The following is a 20,877-nucleotide window of genomic DNA, read 5'->3' as shown; positions in this document are numbered from 1 at the left end:
GGGATGGAAAATGTGCCGAACTTAAGTCGGGAAGAGGCAGGAAGGGGGTCCTTTGATATCTTAAGGGTGTCACAAAAGGGGGCATTGACTGAGTGGAGGAAGCATGAAGGAGCTCCTTTTCAACCCTAGGACCAGACCCCCCCCTCTCTTTGGGACCTTACCCCCCCTGCCAGGACAAAGAAACCCCCCTCAAAAAAAAAAAGAAACAAAAGCAGAGCAGACGGTGCCTTGTTCTGCTGTTTATTGAGAGCTGACAGCAGCCCCGCCTGGAGCCCTCCCACAGCTGGGTGACTACCTGGGCAAGAGAGCTGCAAGAGCCTCCCCAAGCCTGGACGCCACCTCTACCGGCCCCTCCTCCCGTCCTGTGTCACCATCGTCCTGTGTCACCATCGCTGGCCGGCTTTTGTGGGGGGGGGGGGTTGTTTTTTTTTTTTTTTAAAGAAATGTCAATGTTACCAACATCTGGGTCAGCAAACACAATAGAGACCAGTCCATACTTGGTTGAGGGGGAAGAGAGTAGCGGGGCTGGACAGAAACTGGGGGGGACCACACGACACTGTCTCGGACCACGAGCAGAAAGCGGCCGTCGGGACTCGAGTCGGGGGTGGGGGGGATTGAGCTGGCTGCTTGGGAGGCCAGCGTGGGTTCGGGGTTCTGGGAGCAGGCACGCACGCACACGCGCCACACGCAGCCGCATGCACGCCTCTGCTGCCACGCCTCGGTCACTCACGCACGCATGCCCAGGCACACCCCAGCCACGCCCTCGAGTCGGCCACGCCTGCTAGGAGGGGAGGGGAGCCTCGCCCAGGTCCCTCTGTTCTGGAAAGAGGACACAGCCGGTCAGTGAGCAAGGCACATCCTCCGATGCAGAGAAGTGAAGCGGGGAGGCAGAGGCCCCGCAGAGCACCGACCCCCCTTCTGGTCCCACAGTGCTCCCTCCCCCTGCCTCTGGTTGTGCTGCTGGGCCAGGGGCTTGGGCACTCCTGGACGGCGGGAAGGACAACCGAGGGGCCGGGCCTCTAACAGTGTCCTTCCTCGCTGCTAAATGGTTTTCTATAGATCAATAATATTTTCTTTCTTTAAATATATATTTGTTAAAGTTATACCTTTGTGTTTCTCTGGGGGTAGGGGGGGGGAATCTGCCTCAGCTCATTCCCAATAAATTAATACTCTCCATAGTTTATGTCCTGGGGTGGGAGGTGCAGCGGGGTGGGGGCCCACGAGCCCCAATCTTGACCCTCTGCCCCGGTTTGTGCTCCGCCGGAGTGGCTGCCCGGGGCTTGGACGGATCGGTAGGAGTGTGCTCTGCTGCTCAGCTGGGGGGCTCCAGCAGCATCCTGTCCTGGGCATGGGGGACAGCCCAGCGGGTATTGATTGCACTGGGGACAGCGGCGGGAGGCCAACCCCGGGCAGACGGCAGGAGTTGTGCTTGTGCAGGGGGCGGGGGAAGGCCCGTCCCCAGCTCTGGCCCGTGGCCGCCTGGCCCAGGTGCCCGTCCTGAGGTAAAGGTCAGTGTGCGGGCCGGAGCCCGGGCGGCGCGGGCCCCTCGTGGGCAGTGGCCCTTCACTCCAGCATGGCGTCCAGCTGGTCGGCCAGGTCGTCAAACATACTGCCGATGTCGTCCAGGATGCTGCCAGCGCTCTTCTCGGTGGCAGACGGGCTGGGGGCAGGGTGATGGGGGTGAGCCAGGAATGCGGCCAGGTAGCCCACTCTGCCCTCGCCTGCCTCTAACCCAGTCCCGCCCTTGGCTGGTTCCCTCCCACGGCCTCGCCCTCCATCGCGCCTGGTCAGCTTGGAGGGGGACACCGCTTCGCAAGGGTTAAAGGAGGCCATGCCCCTGCAGCCCTGGCCCAGTTCCCTTGCACGCCTGTGCCACGCCATACTCCCTGATAAACGCCAGGTCCACTCAGCCACTGGGCACCAGTGACTGAGAAGGCCCAAGCCCCACGTGCTATCCAGGTATGACCCCGCCCCCCGCGCCACAGCCACGCCCCTTCCTCGATGCCCCCCCAGCAAGGCTTCAGCCCACCGTCCACCCCTGCCACCCAGAGGGCGGGGCTTGGAGTGGCCCCACCCCACACGACTCGGGGGGCGGGGTCTGCGGTGGCCCCGCCCAGCCCCGCCCCTGCCGCGCCTACCGCGGGCCCTGGCCGTCCTCCTGGCGAATCTTTTCTTCCACGGCTTGCAGCGCGGCCGCTAGGCAGGCGCTGGTCTCCTCCAGCTTCAGCTGGGCGCTGTCCCCTGGCGAGGCGCCGTCGGGCGCGGCGGAGGGCGCCCCAGTGGCGGCGGCAGCGGCGGCGGCGGCGCGCGGAGGCTTGGCGGGCACGTGCAGCGCAGGGGTGCCGGGGGATGGCGGCCTGGCGCCCACCGGGGGCGGCGTGCTAGCCAGTTTGGTGAGGGCGGCTGGCGGCTGGCGCGCCGGCGAGGGCGCGGGCGATGGGCTGGCGCTGCCTGACGGCAGTCCCGCCGCAGCCTTAGCCGGCTTGGGCGCCGTGGGCGGGGGCGGCGGCTTGGGCGACACGGGCGGCGGCGTCCCATGGGCGCGCTTCACCTCTGCGGAGAGGACGGCGCTGGCACCGGGCATGGACTGGCCCTCGGTTGCTCCCGCTGCCCCACCCTCGCGCACCGCCAGGAGGCGCGCCTCCACGTGCAAATAAGCGCTTGCACCCAGCTTCTGGAGCGCAGGGGACTAAGGATAGACTAAGGATCCTCCGCCCACATCCCATCCTGGAGCTGTATGATCACGTGGCACTCTCTTGGCGCCCCCTAAGGTAGCTCCCCATTCTACAGGGTCAGCCCTCCCTGGGCGCTAGTGTACCTGCCCTTGTTCTCCAGCCACAGGTGACTGACCCTGACTGCCCTATCCAGGCTCTGAGCTGGCCCAGTGGTCCCAGAGGTGAATGGATGCCCCCAAATCCCAGAAAAAATGTTGGGGGAGGGCAGGCATCTTGCTCACTACTCCCTGAACCTACCTGGACTGCTGGGACCTGGGAGTGGCACCTTCTTGGACCCTGGTGTGGGCGAGCCCTGTATCTTGGCCATGGGCTGAGCCAGGACGGGCTTGGGCGAGACAGGAGGCTTGGCCAGCTTCCGAGCATCGCCGTCCAGCAGGGGCAGTGGTGGCAGGTGCCCCAGGTCCGCTGGTGGGGGCTCAGCAGGTGGGGGCGGTGGGGGCAGCTCAGGGGCTGCTCCCTGCTCTGAGACAGGCCGCCTGCGCAGGGTGGTGGTCCCATTCTGGTACACAGACAGGGGTGGCGGGGGAGGCTCAAGGCCCGCCTCCCGCTCCTTGGCCTTGGGCCGGCGCTTGACCGTGTCAGACTCGGTCAGGATGAACTTAACATTCTCCTGCTGATTCTGCTTGGCTCGGATCCGCCTCTTGAGAGTCACGCTGGCCTCTACCCTGGCCAGTGGGGGCCCCTCGCTGCCACCCTCACCCTTGGCTGGGCCTCGGGACCGCTGCCGGGCAGCACCATCCTCACCAAAGGGCCCATGAGGATCAGCTGACTCCCCAGACCCCCGGCGGGCAGTGGCCAAAAGTCCAGTGACAGGACCGCTGAGCGTACGACGACGGTTGACCACCTCCCCGTCGGGCCCGATGGCCTCCTTGTGCTTCACCGAGGCCAGCACTGTGGCCACGCGGCCTGGGTCGGGGCTGGCCGGGCGAGGTGTAGGGTGGCCCTCGGGGGGCCTGCGGGCGGCCCGGCCCCCACCTCCAATGGATGACAGCTCTAACATGGCCGCAATGCTCTTCACGCTGCCCGCGCTGCCCGTGTCCACGCTGCTGGCCAGGTCGCTGGCCCGCCGGCGCTGTGCTCGGACTCCCAACCCTCTGTCCTCGGGCGCGGCCCCCTCGGTCTCAGCGTCCAGCCCGGGCTCGTCAGCCAGGTTGGCGCTGGCCATGGCAGAACTGGAGCGTTTGGGCGGGGGTGGCGGGGGCCCCTTCTTGCGAGGCCGCACAGCAAAGGACTGGCTGCGGTTAACATTTTTGTCAGTGCCAGCGGGTGCCCGCACGGAATGGCTTCGGCCCACACGCCGCTGGACAGTGGCATAGGGCCCCGCCGCACCTGGGACCAGCAGCTCATCCCGCTCTGGCTCGCTGTCAGACGCAGTGTAGCGGTTCAGGCTGTGGGCACGCTTCTTTGGCCGCCCTGGCTCACCCTCTGCCTCAGGGGGTAGGCACAGCCTGGGCACGGGCCCCGGGGCCGTGGGCGCCGCATCCCCTTCCACAGGCTGGGGTAACACGTAGGCGAAGCCACGGTGGGTGGGTGACTGGGGCAGGGATCGGGGTGACATGGGACGCTCTGCCGGTGGTAGGAGCTGCGGAGTGGGTTTCACCTTGGCGGTGGCTGGGGTGGAACCATGAGGACTCCCCAGGGCTTGCGGGGAGCCTGGCCGGGCTTTGGTGGGCGTCTGGGGGGGTGTGAAATGACCAGCACCTGGTGGGAGAACCTGCCGTGGCTTGCCAGGCACCGGGGGCACGCTGGCACGCTTGACACTGTGGCCGTGGCGACTAGGCCGGACCTCCTTAGGTGGGGTGCTGGGGGCCGGTCCCTCATCCAGCAGGTACTCCTGGCTCCGAGACATGGGGCTGCCTGGCCCAGGGGGCCCATCACCCAGCAGCTCCTGGGAGCCACTCATGTTCCGGACCCGCCCACCCAGGCTAGGCTCCTGCCGCAGGCTGCCCCTTGGGGTGGGCGGCAGCTGGTTATACGGCTTGTCAGGGGCCCCAGTGGCAGTAGCACCCTCAGCTGGGCCGGTCATGGCCGCCTGCAGCTCCCCACTCAGCTCACTGTCCTGGAAGGTTGTCATCTTCGGGGACTGACACTCAGCGGGCGTGGGCTCCGGCGGGGGCGGCGACTCTACGGCCAGCACCCCAAGGGACTGGGGTGCCTTCCGACGCAGGGGTCCCCCCTCATACTTGGCGTATTCTGCTTTCTGCAGCTCGGCTAGCTTCCTCACCGCCAGCATCAGTTTCTTCTGGTGGCCTGTTGGGCAACGTGGTGTGGTCGGTCAGGTGGGGACCTGGGGTGGTGAGGGTGGGCTGGGTGGGTACGCAGGGGGGGGGGCAGGGAAGCCTCACCCAACTTGGTGATGCCGATCTCCTGCAGGTCTTCCCAGGTGAGATCGGTGATGAAGTCGATATTCTCATAGCCGTTGTCCACCAGCACCTTGTAGTACTGGGCCAGGCCAATCATGGACAGCCACACGGCCAGGTTAGCCTGGGGACAGGGGATACGAAGGGCAGCCAGGGCCGGCCGCCCACACCCTGCCCGCCTCCCAGGAGCTGTCCGGGACAGACAGACAGATGGACAGACGGACAGGCTGGGGGTGTTGGCATCGGAGCCGGAGTGGGTGCAGCCTGGATGCCACGCAGGGGGAGGCCCCTTCTCAGATGCCCACCCTCAGGGGGAGGACTTGCAGCACTCCCTGCTGCCACGCCCACACCCCGGGAGCTGCTTCCTGAATAAACTCACCCACAGGTCACAGACGCAGACACACTCATAGCCACGTCAGACACACGCACTGCACACATAGGAGTACATGCACGGCACACTCAGGCATGTCCGGGCACCGACACCCCTGCACAGCCCGTTCACACCACCTCTGTGTCTCCCGTCCACATGCTCACACACGCACCTCTAGCCACGCCACACGAGTGTGCAAGTACCCACAATGCACTTCACCCAGAAACACTGGCCCCCTCCCCACACAAGGTCCACGGACACTCGGCACCCTGTCAGCCTCTGTGAGGTTGAGAGAACCCTTGAGCCACTGACAGGAGGGGCGGGGCACTTGCTCCCACCCAGAGCATGTCCCGATACCCCTCCAACATGCCCTGAGTCCAGCTGGTGGTGGCACACTCTCGCCAGGTGTGTCGGCCCGGGCCAGCGCTGTGTGGCCTGCGCAGTCAGAGCCGTGACGTGCAGGGGTTGAGGCTTAGCAGGGGGGTATGCACACCTGACTTCTGGCCCCCTTTCCCTAAGACTCTGGCCCCTGCCCCAGGGAGGCCAGCTCCAGTGAGAGGCGGACAGACAGACTGAGGCCGTCTGACTGCCCATCCCGGGAGGCGGGGGGCCTTACGGGCTTCTGCTCGGGCAGCCAGTCAGGGATGCTCAGGCCGCTGATCTCCGCGGTGATCTTCTTCCGGTGGCCTGGCTTGGTGACACCAATGGCCGTGAGGTCCTGGGCGGGAGGGGCCGTCAGCAGGAGGCTGGGCCTTGGTGCAGGGAGGCGGGGGCGACGGGGAGGGGGTCACCAGGGCAGCTCACCTCGGGAGTCATACGGCTGACAGTGGGCAGGTCGTAGCCGGCATTGATGAAGTTGGGTGCATAGAGCTGCAGCTGGAACGTGGCCAGCCACTGGCTGACCGCCTCAGCGCTCTGGAAGAGACAAGGGCACCTGCTGCAGGGCCCAGCCGCCTGCCCTCTGGGCGTGCGTGCGCCCGCCTCCTCCGAGTGCAGTGCCAGGCTGGCCATCCATGGTCCCTGGGCACCAGGCTCCATCAGCAGTCCTGGAGTTGCCTTCCTCGGGCGCTGTCCAGCCCTGGGCTGTCCTTCGTCACCTCAGCGTGGACACTTCAGCTGCAGTCTATGTCACCGGGCCCCGGCGGTCCCCTGGCCCCGCACCAGGGAGCCCCGGCAGGTCCTGGTGGGATCCTGCCACCATCTCTGAGCACGGACAGCATGGCCCCCTGCTGAGGGCGTGCTGTGGAAGGGCCTGGGACTGGGTGGCTCAGGGCTTCCCCTCACTTCCAGGAAAGTGAGATTTGTGCCCACGGGTAGGGACCCCTCACCTCCTCCACAGCCAGCTGTCCATGCCTCCAGCAACACCCACACGCCTGGCTGCACACCCCTTCCACACCCACGCTCACACTTGTGCCGGCCCCCGTCACTCTGCTCCGCGCACACAGACACCTTGCTGCTTCCTTCACACCTGAAACGCTCACTCGACACACACACCTCCCGTGCACACGTGGGCTCACACGCAGCACATGGTAGACAACACCTACACACGCATGCACGAGCACACACAACACATACAGACGGACACAGACAGTGAGCGGAGCTGCCAGCCTCCGTCCCAAGTGCCTGCCCTGCCCAAGCCCGCCATGTTGGCCGGCCTGGCCCAGTACCTTGCCCTCAGAGACCAGGTCTTGCTTCCTGGGCGGCTGCTCCACATGAGCCGCCGGCGGCTGGGCCCGGGCAGTACCTGCGGACCAGAGTGTCGGTTGGGGTGCACGCTGCTCAGGGATCGCCACCCCTCCAAGCCAGCAGCTGCAGCCTGGGTCTTACCTGTGGAACCTTCCAGAGGCTTGACGGGGCTGTCTCCAGGGCTGGACTCAGACACAGACTTCTGGGAGAGCACCGTGGCCAGGAGCTGCAACCCAGAAAAGCCACTCGCTCAAGCTACTCTGGGCTCAGCCACCCCAGTGACCACCCCACTCCACCTACCTTGACCCCTTCTGAGCCAGCGTGCAGGGCGTGGCCCCCGCTTCCCCGGCCACCAGCCACACCGCTCAAGCTGCCACTGCGTTCCCCACCTGCCAGCAGGAGGGCGTGTCAGGCCACACAGGGTGATAAGGGGGTCACCCAGCCCCAAGGGTGCCTTGTGGGAAGACCCCAGTTAGCCCTAGGGGTCCCCGGCTACCTGCAAACGGCTTCCTCAGCACCCAGATGTCCTCCGGAGGTGCAGAGGGCCCCGATGAACCGCCTCCTGGGGGTGGGCTTGGCTCAGAGCCTCCTCGGGAACCTGCTGGCCAGCACAGGTCCCCTGAGACCGGCTGGGGCAGCAAGGGGGCCACATGTACGCTCTAGGTCAGCCACCCAATGCCCAAATACACACGAACACAGGCTTCCAGATAGTTGGCCATTCTCCCCGTGGTCTTGTAACTCCCACCAGATGACTGGGTGGGACTAGGCAAATCCGGTCCCTGAGGCCCATCAAGGGGATTGGACAGCTTGGTCACTGTACAAACAAGGTGTGGGGACAAATGAGGTGTGTGGACCTCTAATGAGAGGATTGGTTGATTTTCCCATGGGGCCAGGCTTACAATGAGTCAGTCCAGAAATAGATGGGGGGGGGGGCGGGCAGAATTCACTAGCACAAAAAGGAGATGGGGGCCGAATACATCTTGGCCCTAGGGTCCCTGTGCTGAGAATCTCCTAGACTCAGGAGACAGAGAAAGACGCGACAAGAGACGAACAGCAGCAGAGGGAGAACCAAGAGCGCAGCAGGAGGCAGCAAGGTGAGCTTCCACAGCTCCTGGTGCCTGCAGCAAGAGAGCAGAGGCCTTCGGAAGGAGGCCTGCTGCCCCGTGGGCCGCCCCTGGGCACTTCTTGGTGGATCTTGAGGATCCGGGCAGAGGCCAGAGAAGGCCTCCCTGTGGGTGTGGCTGTCAAGCGGCTATCCTGACTGATGGAGGGATCCTGGCTTATAACCTGTCACATTCTGAATAACCCCATCACCATGGCTATGCATTCCTCCAACCCGGCGGCGAAGTCGGGGGGCGGGGGGCTGGGGTGCAGTTAGCATGTGAGGAGAGAGGAGGTCTGTGTGGGCTCCATGGGAATCCTCCCTGGGCTCTTGATCAACGTTAGAGGTCGCGGGTGCAGCTCGTGTGGGCTTGCGCTCGGCCGCTGCTCTGCGTGTGGCCAGTGGAGGCTCTGGGACCACCCCGTCCTGAGCAAGACTACTGGCGACATTTTCTCCAAAGCCCGTGCCCACTTCATGCCTCTGGGCCCCGTGGTAGTGATCCTCGGAACACGGCAAGCCTTTCCATCCCGCACTGGGCAGCTCTGCTGCACAGACCTCTGAGGCGTGCTCAAAGGGCAAAGATGTGACTTGGAGGACCAAGCTGAGGCTGACCAAGCCGGGCTATTTTCAATGAAAGCTGAGTGTGACTCAGGGAAACCAGAGACTTGGCGCCTCCGAGCTCCTGGTGTTGAGGAAGGATGCTGGAAGTACCATGGGCACCAGAAGGACAAACAGATCTATCTTGGAGCAAGAACAGCCAGCTGCTCCTTGGAAGGGAGGAGGGTGAGACGTGGTCTCATGTGCTTTGGATCTGGTATCAAAAAAGACCAGTCTCTGGAGAAAGGCAGCCTGCTTGGCTGAGAAGAGCCCCCCCGCCCCTTGCGATGGACAAGGGGCTGCCACACAGGCTCAAAGCTGAAATTGTGAGCATGCTGCCCGGCAGGGCAGGGCCTGCTCTGTCCTTCATATGCCAACGCGAGGGCACCTTCTTCGGCTGCAGCCTCATGTCAGCCCAGCGTTTCTAAGCACTCGGAAAACAAAACGTGCACGCGGGTCCTTCTGGCGATCACTGCCTTACTGCGGCGAGCTGGAACTGAATCCAAACTAGCCCCAGGCTCCGTGTGTCCACACAGATGCCCGGAGACTGGTGGACACACATCACACACAGATGCATACATGGACAGGCATGTGCACACACAGGCACATGTACATAGCAGTGTGTACACTGACCGCATGAACACACATGCACAGACACGTGTAGGCACACAGATGCATGTATACACAGATGTGCATACCCACAGGTGCATAAATGCCTGGATGGATGCATGAACACACAAGCATACACATAGGGCCATGTACACAAAGAGAAGCAAGCACGCACACACGCATGTGCACATAGACATATGAGCACAAAAGCACACACAACTACGTGAACCCACAGATATGTGTATACAGCGACATGTGAAGAGACAGATGTGTGAATACACAGACACAGCTGTGTGAACACAGGCACACCAAGGCATGTAAGCACACAGACACATGCACACACAGACGCATGAACAGATATCATATACAAGCATCTCTCTGGCCCCCTGACAGACCCCCACCATTTCCTCCACATCCGGGCACCACTCACCTGCTCTCTTGACGATGGCCTCTCCCAGGGAGGACGGGAAGTAGCCGATGCGGTCGTTGCCCGTCCGGTTGTCATGGACACAGCCTTTCCACCGGCCATCCGGGTGCTGCTCTAGGACCTGACCACATGGGGTGTGGTGGTCAGCTTGGGGATGCTGCCAGATGGGGTGACCTGGGCCTACCTTCTCTGCAGCACACCGCCCAGCTGGCCGCCCCGCCCCGCCCCTCACCGTGATGATGTCCCCGGCCTTCACGGTCAGGCTGGTCAGGTCGTAGTTGTTGCAGTAATCCTTGGTCGCTCGCACCTGCAGGGCCGCTGAGGCCTCTGGGGACACAGGAGGCCGAGCCCCAGTCCTGCGGCTGGCTCGCCCAGGCCCTCCGCCGGGCCCCTTGGCCCCTCCCCCGGGCCCACCTCGCAGCAGCTGCTTGATCTCCTTGCTGGCCTGCGATGTGGTGAACTGGTGCACGATGTCCAGGGCCGTCTGGCTGTAGGTGTTCCGCACCTGGGCGTTGATCCCGCTCTGCACAGGGCAGGGGCTGTTAGACAGCCCACCGCCTCTGGTGCCTGGCAGGCCTCTGCCCTGTCCAAGCCCCCATGCCATGGCCTGGTCCTAGGGCCTCTCATGTCAGTCTCCGTAATATAGCCGGATCCTCACACCCTTGTCTCAGTCCCATGGCTCCCACACTGTGGCCTGAGCCTCGCACCCTCTGTCTCAGCCTTCAGGGTCCTCACATCACCTGATCCTAGGAACCCTGTATTAACACCTATGCCCCCCATGCCATGGCCTATCCTGGGACCACTCCCCTCACCTTGGCCCCCAGCCCCTTGCCAAAGCCTAATCTTAGCCCCTCTCGCCCTGATACCCCAAGCCTATCTTAGCACCCAGTACCCCCAACTCCCCAGTCGCCATGCCATGGCCTGAGGCTAGCACCCTCAGCTCAGTCCCCATTCCGTGACCGAATCTTACCACGTCCTGCTCTAGTCCCTTCCAGCCCCTATGCCATAGTCTGATCCAAACCCTCTGCCGAGGCCCCAGCCTCATGGCCCCCCCACTTACGTCAAGGAGCAGTCGGACAACTTCCGTCTTGCCGCAGAGTGCAGCCTCATGCAGCGCTGTGCCCGACTTGGTCTGCCGGTTTATGTCAATACCGGCTTGGAGGAGGAGTCTGTGGAGGGCAGGGGGCTGAGCGGGCAGGAGGCCACCAGGCAGGCAGGCCCCAATTCCCTGAGGACTGGGGGCCTGTCCTCTTTAGACTCCCTGGAGACCCTAAAGGGTCAGAGAGCCCAGCCCACACCCTCAGCTGCTGTTTGTCTGATCAAAGTGATGCCCACTTTGTGGGTAGCAACACTGAAGCTCAGAGAAGTGGCCTGCCTTCCTCAGGGTCACCCGGCACCAGGGGTGGGGGGTGGGGGGGCTCCAAAAAGTTCACGGACAAATGGAATTAAAAGGCATTGGACTTTTCTGTGGCTTCTGTTGGTTGGTTTGGAACTAGCTCGCGTATCACACAAGAACTGCACTTTCCACTGGACTTCCTCCTTGGATAACCATGCAGGCCAGCGTTTAGGTCTGATATCATGGGTAGGGAGCCTGGGGTGTTTTGTAAGGATTTTAAATTAAAACCGTTTTGTTTTTTATCATGATTTTCCTCCTTTTGCTTATGGAATGCAATGCTTACGGAGAAGAACGTAGGCTGCATAGCTGTACGGCCAGCCCAGGCCTTCAAACAGGGACAGTATCCCAGGGACAGCCCCCTGCATGGCATCCTTTTTTTCCTGGTTCTTTTCCCACCCGCCCTTATCCCTCCCCGTCTCCCCTCACTCCTGGCCTCACCAGAGTCTTAGAAGTCTTTTCCTTTGGTGGGAAAACCTAGTTCCTTTATAATCATGGGGTCATAAAGCATGTATCTTTGCGGGATTGACGAGCTCTGCTGAGCATAACATCTTCCAGCTTGTCGACGACGTCACGAGGCGTTCGACGGGCTCGTCGTTGTTTCTTAAGGACGCGTCATCTTCCACGGAGTTGTTGCTTCGTCTGGTCCTCCACAGACGGGGTTGTTGACTGGTGCTTTGGCTGTCATAGACATTGCCGCGGGAACTATGCCGGTGTACATCTCTGCTTGTGTTTCGCTCGGCAGGAGCTTGATGCATTCGGACTTGTCTAAGGAAGCGCCATACTGTTTTCCGTAGTGACTACAATTCTGTAATTCCGTGTTTATTATTTTTGTTTGGCTTGGGTTTTTTTTGGGGGGGGGGCGGCGTGGAGGGCACCAGGAGTGCCGGCTGGCGTGAGGTGGCATCTCATCATTGTGTTCATTTGTATTTTCTTATAGCTTATGAGCTCGAGCATGTCTTCCTAACTCTTGCTGCCTGGATGTCAGCTTTTGTTCGTTTACTAATTCATTTATGTCTTGTGCCCATGTTTCTGATCAGGTTGTGTTTTTCTTACTAAGGTAGTGTAGTGTCCTATATGTGTCTGAAACTAGCCCTTTATCCGATAGATAGTGGGCAAATGTTCTTTTCCCTAATCTTGTAAATGCTCCATTTTTCACTTTGGATGAAACCATTTAAGGTACATCAATATCTTACTTTTGGAAGGTCCCAGACATCGTGTGGTAGACCTCCATCTAGGCTCTTGTCCCAGTCCGTTTCTTTCAAGAATTGTGCTGGGACTGAGATCGGAATAACATTGAATTTATGGAGGACACTCAATGATATTGACATTTTCACTATATCTAGTCTTTCTATCCACGGACGCAGGACACTTTTCCATTTACGTAAATATCTTTGGGTTTCTTGCAGAACTTTGTACAACGTTTTGCTTTGTTTATCTGGTCCCTAAGTACTTTATTTTTAGGGTGGTTATCATAAGTGATATTGCTCTTTTAATTCCCTCTCTGGAGTATTCTCCTTTAATATACAAGAAGCCAATTGATTTTTGTTTGTTGGTCTTCTACTTTGACAGGTTGCCAAATTTTTCAATTAGTTCTAGTAATTTTTTTCCATTTGAGTTTTTGGGGTTTCCCCTGAACTTTTTGAAGCCCCTTCATATGTGTACAAGACCAGCTCCCAGGCAGCACCCTGCCCCACCCCCAGCCCCTTCGCTTTGTCATAGCTCCCCGGCTGCCCTGTCTTCCACCCCGAAGCCCAGGAACCCCTCAGCCCAGGATAGCCCCCAAGCCCTAAGCTCTCAAGGCTGGATCCCCACCCCACAGAGCTGTACCTGATGATGTCGATGTGGCCGTTCTTGGCTGCCAGGTGCAGGGGACTGGTGCCATTGGGGTCCGTGGTGTCCCCCGGCCGGGGTTCCAGCAGCGCTGTACACATATTGCTACTCAGGAGCAGCTGGACCACCTTGAAGGGGTAGGCAGGATGGAGGGCCCGGGAGTGAGGCTTGGATCTCAGGGATCGTGCCCCTGCCACAGGCCAGGAGGACAGAGCGAATGGACTGGGGGCTGGGGAACTGAGCTAGCCCCTGCCCCCCATCCCAGGGAGGCTTACCCCAACACGGCCGAACTCGCAGGCCAGGTCCAGGGGCGTCTTCCCCGAGTTGTCCACAGTGCAGGGGTTGGACTGATGCTGCAGCAGCATCTCCGACTGCGGGGGCCCAGCCGTCCCCGGTCAGAGCCCATCGCCCGAACGCCACGCCAGCCTCCCCACCCAGCTGTCCGCCCCCTGCAACCAAGCCCTCACCACATCATAGTGCCCATGCTGGGCAGCCAGGTGCAGGGGGATGTGACCCTCATCGGATGGGATGTTGACTGCCGAGCCCGCCTTCAGCACCAGCTTCATGGGCTCCTTTCGGCCCTGCCAGGCCGCATAGTGCAGGGGCCGCATGCCTGCAGGCAGTGGGCATGGTGAGGCTGACTGCTGACCCTGAACCTATCCTCACTCCGCTAATCCCAAGAGGACCTGCTTAGATGCAGAAGGGGACTCATGGCTCTGGGGCCACCATCCCTGATCTGCAAGCGTGGAGCTTGACTATCCAAACCTACAGGGGACCTCCACCTCTGACCTGGGTGCCGGGCCATCCAGACCACCCTCACCTGGACCCTAGGCCCCAGAGCATGCAGGCTGTGGTCCACACACCCAGCCCTAACCTGAACCCCTGCTCCAGACCACAGGACCCCAGACTGGACTCAGGCCCTGGATCACCTGACCCTGCCACCCCCAGCCCAACCCCCACGCTGCCCACCTTTGTTGTCCCTGATGTCCACTGCTGCCTGGGCCTCCAGCAGCAAGGAGATAAGCTCGACGTTGCCGTTCAGGGCGGCATGGTGCAGGGCTGAGAAGCTAGAGGTGCAGATACCTGTGAGGGGAGGGCGGGGCACACGTGCCCAGTCCCCAGGCCCAGGGGGGGACACTCACCCGTCTGGGTCCTGGAAGTTGACATTGATCTTCTTGGTTGAACCCAGGAGTTCTAGGGGTGGGGGGGGGGCACATGGGGCAGGTTGTGCCTAGCCCGGACGGCCTCTGGCACAGACCCTCCCGCCCTCCTCATGCCTTGTGCTCTGTGGGCCCCGGCTTCCCAGGGCACTGCCAGCTCAACAGGGTCGTGATGCTGGGCCCCAGAGGCTCCCCACCTGTGGACAGGAGGCAGGGCTGGGCACACCACCGACACATCCACCTGTTGGTGAGTGCCCTGCAGTGGTGGTAGAAGAGAGCTGACCAATCTGTCTCTCAGATGGCCGGGGGTGGGGGGGCTAAGGGAGTAGGGCTGCGAGGCCCACTGGGAATAGGGTCTCACTGAGGGGGTGTGACATCTACAGGCCAGTACAAACCAGCCCACCCTGCCCAAGTCAGAAGGGGCTCTTGGAGGGGTGCCTGGGGCCCAAGGGAGCAGATGTGAGACTCCCTTGTCCATATGGAAAGCCTAGCACCTTCCCTCTTACCCCTAAATCTCTCCTGGCCCCCTATCCTGTCCTCTACCAGCTGCCTGCCAGAGGAGGGGAACCCCCCCAACACACACACCCCACTCCCCATGGACTCTGGTCCAGCCGGCCTCTGGCCAAGCCCCTGCCTGCCTAGCCATGGTTACATAACCATTTGTGGGTCAGGCACTCCGTGAGGGAGGGGGCCAGTGGGGACAGAAGCCCCTTTGTCCAGGACCAGCCGGGGGTGGGGGGTGGGGGAGAGGACTCAAGGGCAGGGGCAGCTAAGAGTGTTGCCACTGAGAGCCAGAGCTCCAGGTCCCCTGGACATAGGACTGGCTCCCCCAGCACCCCAGGACGCTAATGCTACAGTTCGGTTCGAATCCCAGCCCCCCAAGCCCCGGCCTCCTCCCTAAGCTCCAGGCAGCACGGGTGGAGGTGGGGACAGGCAGGGCGGCCTCGCTCAGGAGTGCGCATTAGCCGGCATGACAGGAAGTCAGGGCCCGATAATTGGCCGCTACTAATCTTAGATGCACAGGAATCCCACCCCCACCCGGAGCCAGCGAGGCAGCCGGCGGCGAGGGGTTTCTTCCGCAGGAGTGGAGGGAGGGAAGGCTTCCCAGCCAGCAGCAAGAAATGTGCCTAGTGCCCTCACCCCCACCTGCCCTCCACAACTCAGACACCTTTGTTGGCGCCACCCCTCGGTCCAGGTCACTGGGCCAAAGCCCTGGAGTCAGTCCTGGCTGGTGGCCGCGTGGTCGGTCAGTCTGCTTCAGCAGCAAACCCTGCTGGCTGTGACTTCAAGACCCCCAAAAGGTCACACCTTCGCTCACCTGCCATTGCCCTAGACCCCGCCCCCTCGCACACTGACACATGTGCTGCACCCTGTCTGACCCCCCACCCCCTGCCTGGCTCCGCCACCACCTCTTCCTCACAGGACACTCCAACCTGCGCCAGCCACTCGGCCGCGTGGGCCACAGGGCCATGGCAGGTGCGACGTAGGGGTGCATGGGGAGGTCCTACCCCCTTCAGCACACACTCCCTGTCTCCCCATCATCTGGTCTTGGTTCAATGTCTAACAACAGCACCCCGCCCCCTCCTGCCCCTGGCCCCTCACCTGCCCTAGCACACACTGTCCTGGTGTCCCTTGCTAAGAGGAACCCTCGCGGTGCAGTTTGGGCTACTCATCACTAACCACAAGGTCAGCAGTTTGAAACCACCAGCCATTCCGAGGGAGCTCGGCATGTAATCCCTTGGCTGCTAATCCAAGGTCGGCAGTGGGAGCCCCCCGTCCCCCAGGGGTGGCCGTCTGCTTCCGTGAAGATCTTCCGGGCAGTGCTCCTCTGTCCTGGAGGCCACGAGGAATCTGACTGGGCTTGGCAGCCGGGGGGTTGGTTCTAGGTCTGGTGTCTGTCATCACAAAGGGTCAGCTTTGGGAGGACAGCGCTTTAGAGCTGTTCTGTCCACGGCCCTGGCCTCGGTGCTTGACAACACGGTTGGCAGGTAGGAGGCACTCGATAAATTGCTAGCTGACCTGCCACTTTGTCCCAGGTACTCTGTTCAGCTGCTCGGACCTGCTTCTCAGGTGTGCACGCTACGTAGCTGCTCAGAGGGTCCCCACGCCGGACTGAATACACTGCGGCCACCATCTTGAAAATCTCGAAATTTTCTAAGCAAAGGATTCCGTACCCATTTGAGCCATTGCCCACTCAACCCCCCCCCTCAGTCGTGCTCCCCCCACCTCTGGTCAGGCCTTGCCTCTGAGCAAGAAGCCCTGGTGGCATTGTGGGTTACACACTGGCTTCCAGTTGCAAGGGCAGCAGTTCGAACCCATCAGCCGCTACTTGGGAGAAAGAGGAGACTCTGCTTGTTCTACCCTGCCTTGTTGGGTCGCTATGAGTCTGAATCTACTCGGTGGCAGAGCATTTGGTTTTTGCTCAAGATGTTCTCTGGAACATTCTGCCAACTCTCATGTTTTTCTGTCCCCCCACGCGTCTTAACTCCAATATAGCCAGTTCTTTCTCAGCATGCCCCCGTAAGCGTTCCAGGTCGGGGACCCCCGTTTCCCCGCTACCCACACACACACATACACATAGTCAGGCTTCCCAGGCAGCTGGCAAGCCAGGTGTGCCCAGCCAAACCCAACACCAAGTTTCCCACTCCTCTGGCACACCTGCAGACTCCCCAGTGAGGGGCTGGCATGTCAGAGGGGCTGGTGGCCTGGCTCAGGAAGTGACCAACCAAGAAGATGGAGATCCCACAAATGCCCCTCTGGGGAGCCCCTTTTCCCTTCCGTAAGGTCCCTAAGCCTCACCCTTCTGCTCCCCTACAGGCTCAGGTGCTGGTGGTGCTGTGGTGAAGGGCTCAGCTAAAAGACAGGCTGGCCATTAGAACTCACCAGCCGCTGCAAGGAGACGCATGGGACAATCTGCTCCCCAAAACACAACAGACTGGAAGCCCCTCTAAAGGCAGGAATCAACTCTGGTAGGATGGCAAAGGCTTAGCAATTCGCATACCTGTGCCATCCCCGATGCTCCTGGGGCTCCCCCTCTGTCCTGGTGGGCCCCTACTCCAGGCTGCAGAGTCCCCCAGTAACAGGCCCAGTCCCTCTCCCTCAGCTGAGATCCTCTCCCAAGTCCAGGAGTGGCTCACAAGCCTCCCTCACAGGGCCCCGCCTGCCCCTCCAGGAATGGGGTCCTGGTCCCCTGGGTGAGTGGCTGAGTCCTGTGGCCTCCTACTGCTCCTCAGGCCAGGAAATTGGGGTCGGATGTGCAAATGAGTAGATCAAGGAAGATGGCCCACTGGAGGCATGCAGCTTGACCCTGGTAAGTCCCAGGGCACAGGGGCAGGGTCCCTGTCCTGAGTGGAATGCCAGCACTTCCCAGTCTCCTGCTCAGAGCAGCTTTCTTCCCCAGGGCACAGAGATAAGTGTGTGTGAGTGTGTGTCTGAGTGGAGGCAACCTTCCAGGAGGATGACGGGGCCTGCAGGGTACCCCAGGGCGAGAGGGGCGGGAGGCGGAGGGAAAGTGCCAGGCAAGGGAAGAGGCCCCCCCCTCCGGCATCTCAGCCACACCCCTGGCACCAGGGGAGGACTGGAGGGCACTGCTGGCCACCACCACCCCTCAACCCGAGGCCCAAACTCCAGCTGTAGTTTGCAGAATCAAAATACATCTTACTCCAAAGCAGGCCAGTGTTGCCATGGTAACCATGGGAATTCAGGGAGGGTTTCTTGGTCTGCTTTATGATGCAGGCCCCTGTGAGTCAGAGAGGTTGGATCTGGGGACCTGGGCAGGTGGCTCTTCGGCCCTAGGGGCCAGGAGGCAGGGCAGGGCAGAGGGGCAGGTTGAGGTCGAGGTTGGGAAACGCAAAGTCTTGGCTATCATTGGCAAGGGACCCTCGGTGACCCAGCATGGGAGGGAGAAACCCCACAGCAGGCCCCACATCCTGAGCCCACCCATGGATCCAGCAGAGCCTGCACTTTACAAGGGCTGCACCTCAGGTGTCCTCTCTCACAGAACTGCTTCACCTGTGCTGCAGCGGTCACTACTGCCCCATGTCACAGATGAGAAGACTGAGGCCCTAGAGTCAGAGGCATGCCCCTCTACAACAACCCCCCCACCCCCTGCCCGCTATGCAACCGCTAGGGTGGTACCCTTTACCTGCCTTTCACCTTCAGAACCCGTTGTCAACACTTCCAGCTGCCTCTTCAGAGATCCGCCTCCCTTTCAAGCCCCGAAATGGCCTTGGGGAAGGCAAGGCCAGCCAGAGTTGCCTGAGCCAGAGCTGGCCAAGCTGGGGACTCCTGACAGCTCCTTCTGTGGCTCAAGGACCTCTCTCCCCAACAGCTGGCAAGAGCCAGTCCTAATTCTCAGCAGCATCCACCTGGATGGTGGGGAGGGGCCTGGTTTACACACAGTCCAAGAAGTAGGCACGGGAGGGGTCCCCCAGACCCCACGTGCGCTCTGCAGGGCACTGCCCCTCGGCACAGGTGCCCTGACACGGTCTTATGTGCGCAGCCGCACACACGCCGTCCACACGCCCATCCGTCCGTCCGTCAGTCCATCCATCTCGGGCCCCGGGGGAACGCTGGCTGAGTCAAGATGAGCACCGGGATCAAGACGCCAAGCTCCCGCGCCCTTCCCTGGGGCCCCCACGGCGCACACTCCATCCCAGCCGGTCAGGGGCTCCCCTCCCCCTCACTGCCCCTTCCCGGCAGGCAGGGGCACCGCAGAGGCCGGGGGCTGCCAGGCCGGCCAGAGCGGTGGGCGCGCGTAGCCGTGCCCTGGACCCCCCAGTTGCCCCTGCCGGTAGCTCCTCTGCCCGCACTGGGCGACCTTGGCCTCGGCCTCCCTCCCCCTCTGCAAATGGCCCCTGGCCCGCCATGCCTCGGCAGCCACACCCCCAGCATGGTCCTGCCCCCCCCCCCCATGCAAAGCGTGTTATTAAACGCCCGGGGGAGGGGCCTGAGGGGCTGTCACCCGAGGGCGCCCCTCGCCGCACGGGATCCCTCTTTCGCCAGGGTGGGGGGCCCCGGCCGAGCATTCCCACTGGCGGCCCGCAGCCCGCAGAGGGAGGGGGCGCGTGTCGCCCGGCCGGGCGCCGCCCTCCTCCCGGCCGCGCCGCGCCCCGTCCGCGCCCCGCGCCCCGCGCCCCGCACTCACTGGCCTTGCCGGGCCGCGGCCTCTGCAGCAGCCGTTGCGCGGTGCCCACGTCCTCCGCCTTCACCGCCTGGACCAGCTCCTGCTCCTTCCCCATGGCGCCGCCCGGCCGCAGCGACGCGGTGGCTGGGCGCTCGGCGCGGTCAGCGGCGGCGGCGGCCCCGCGGCCCCAGCCGCATCCTCCGCCTCCGCCTCCCGCCGCCCCTGGCGTCCTCCGCGGGCGCGGGCGCGGGCGCGCGTCACGGGCGGGGGGCGGCCCGCGCGGGCGACGGCGCGACGGGTGCGGGCGGGGGCGCGGCGCCGCCTCCGGGACGCCGGGGTCCCGCGCTCGGGCCACTGACCTCCGCGCGCCCGCGCCCGCCGCGCGCCCAGGCCCCCTCCCCACGTGCGCGCCCGCCGCCTCTGCGCACCGGGTCCGCCGCGGCCACCACCGCCGGGCGCGGGGCGGCTGGAGCCCAGACCAGGCGGCGGCGGCGGCGGCGGCGGCGCGAGGCTGCGCTGGGCGAGGCTGCAGAGGCTGCGGGCCCCGGTGGGGGGTGGGGGGAGGAGGGACTCCGGGCGGGCGGGGACCCGGCACCTGCCACCCAGAGTCCCGCCTGGGGCTGTCAGACTTTTCTGGCCCGAGGTTCCCGTGGGAGGTGTGAAGAGGAATCTCCCAGTAATGTATTCTGTGTCGGGGAAGCCGCACCCTGTGCCCCTCTGCGCCTCCGCACAAACAATGCAGGGCCCAGCGCCCCCAATCCCGCGCACAGCGCCCCCAGCAGCCACCCGGGCAGGACACAGCCCCATTTCTAAACCAAACGGACCACAACCCCCACCCCAGCACCAAGTCAGGCCCAAGCCCCCTTCCTCAACGCCAATCCAAGCAAGACCCAGCGGGGTCCAACCCCTATTCCCAAACCAATTGAGGTTCAACTTTCCACCTCCAGCATGGATTAGGGTCCAGCCTGGCCAAGTCTGCTCAGCAGCCACCCACCCACCTGCAGCCCCAGCCGGACAGGCCCTGGCAGACATGAGGACCTTCCCAGACTTGGGGGTCACCCTCCTGACCTGCAGCCCACCCCACTGTGGACCAGCCCAGGCCCTCCCCTGGTCTTGGCAGCCTTGCAGGACTAAGCCCGGTGGGGAATGAGCCTGAGCTCAGCCTGTTTCCTCCCTTGCAGAGTAGCTAAACCCCAGCTGGACAAGGTTAGTAGGAGAATTCAGTGCGGGGCCACACACCTCAGGGCCCCTCCCCTGGAGCTCCAAGCATCAGGCAGGTCCAAGAGGAGGGAGGTGGGGGAGAGGGAAATGGGACCCAGCAAGGCGAGGGGTCCACTGGTCAGGCATAGTGGGGTCTCCCAGTGGGGTCTGCGGTGGGGTGCTGGCATCCAGCCTGGATTGTTCTTCAAATGCAAACGTCTGGAAACCCACCTTACTGCTGTGGAGCCGGCTCCAACTGGGAAGGACCCTGCAGGACAGA

The 20,877-nt window shown here is 62.7% G+C and overlaps 1 protein-coding gene across 1 annotated transcript; it reads right to left on the bottom strand.

The window, feature by feature from the left end:
- Positions 1 to 423: 423 nt before the first annotated feature.
- Positions 424 to 19,512, bottom strand: CASKIN1 (CASK interacting protein 1). Its single transcript, XM_075564455.1, has 20 exons — positions 19,419 to 19,512; positions 14,255 to 14,306; positions 14,082 to 14,179; positions 13,580 to 13,725; positions 13,388 to 13,483; positions 13,110 to 13,240; positions 10,947 to 11,055; positions 10,301 to 10,409; positions 10,119 to 10,213; positions 9,890 to 10,007; positions 7,648 to 7,749; positions 7,452 to 7,540; positions 7,293 to 7,377; positions 7,133 to 7,209; positions 6,270 to 6,380; positions 6,082 to 6,183; positions 5,081 to 5,219; positions 2,973 to 4,985; positions 2,139 to 2,553; positions 424 to 1,660 (listed from the first exon to the last, which is right to left on the bottom strand). Exons 1-20 carry the CDS (start codon positions 19,510 to 19,512, stop codon positions 1,564 to 1,566), a joined length of 4,278 nt encoding a protein of 1,425 aa, XP_075420570.1. The 3' UTR covers positions 424 to 1,563.
- Between the last annotated feature and the right edge of the window lie 1,365 nt (positions 19,513 to 20,877).

The sequence above is a fragment of the Tenrec ecaudatus genome, chromosome 12 (genome assembly GCF_050624435.1).
Source record: "Tenrec ecaudatus isolate mTenEca1 chromosome 12, mTenEca1.hap1, whole genome shotgun sequence".
Lineage (NCBI taxonomy): Eukaryota > Metazoa > Chordata > Mammalia > Afrosoricida > Tenrecidae > Tenrec > Tenrec ecaudatus.
This window is presented reverse-complemented; position numbering and strand designations above follow the sequence as displayed.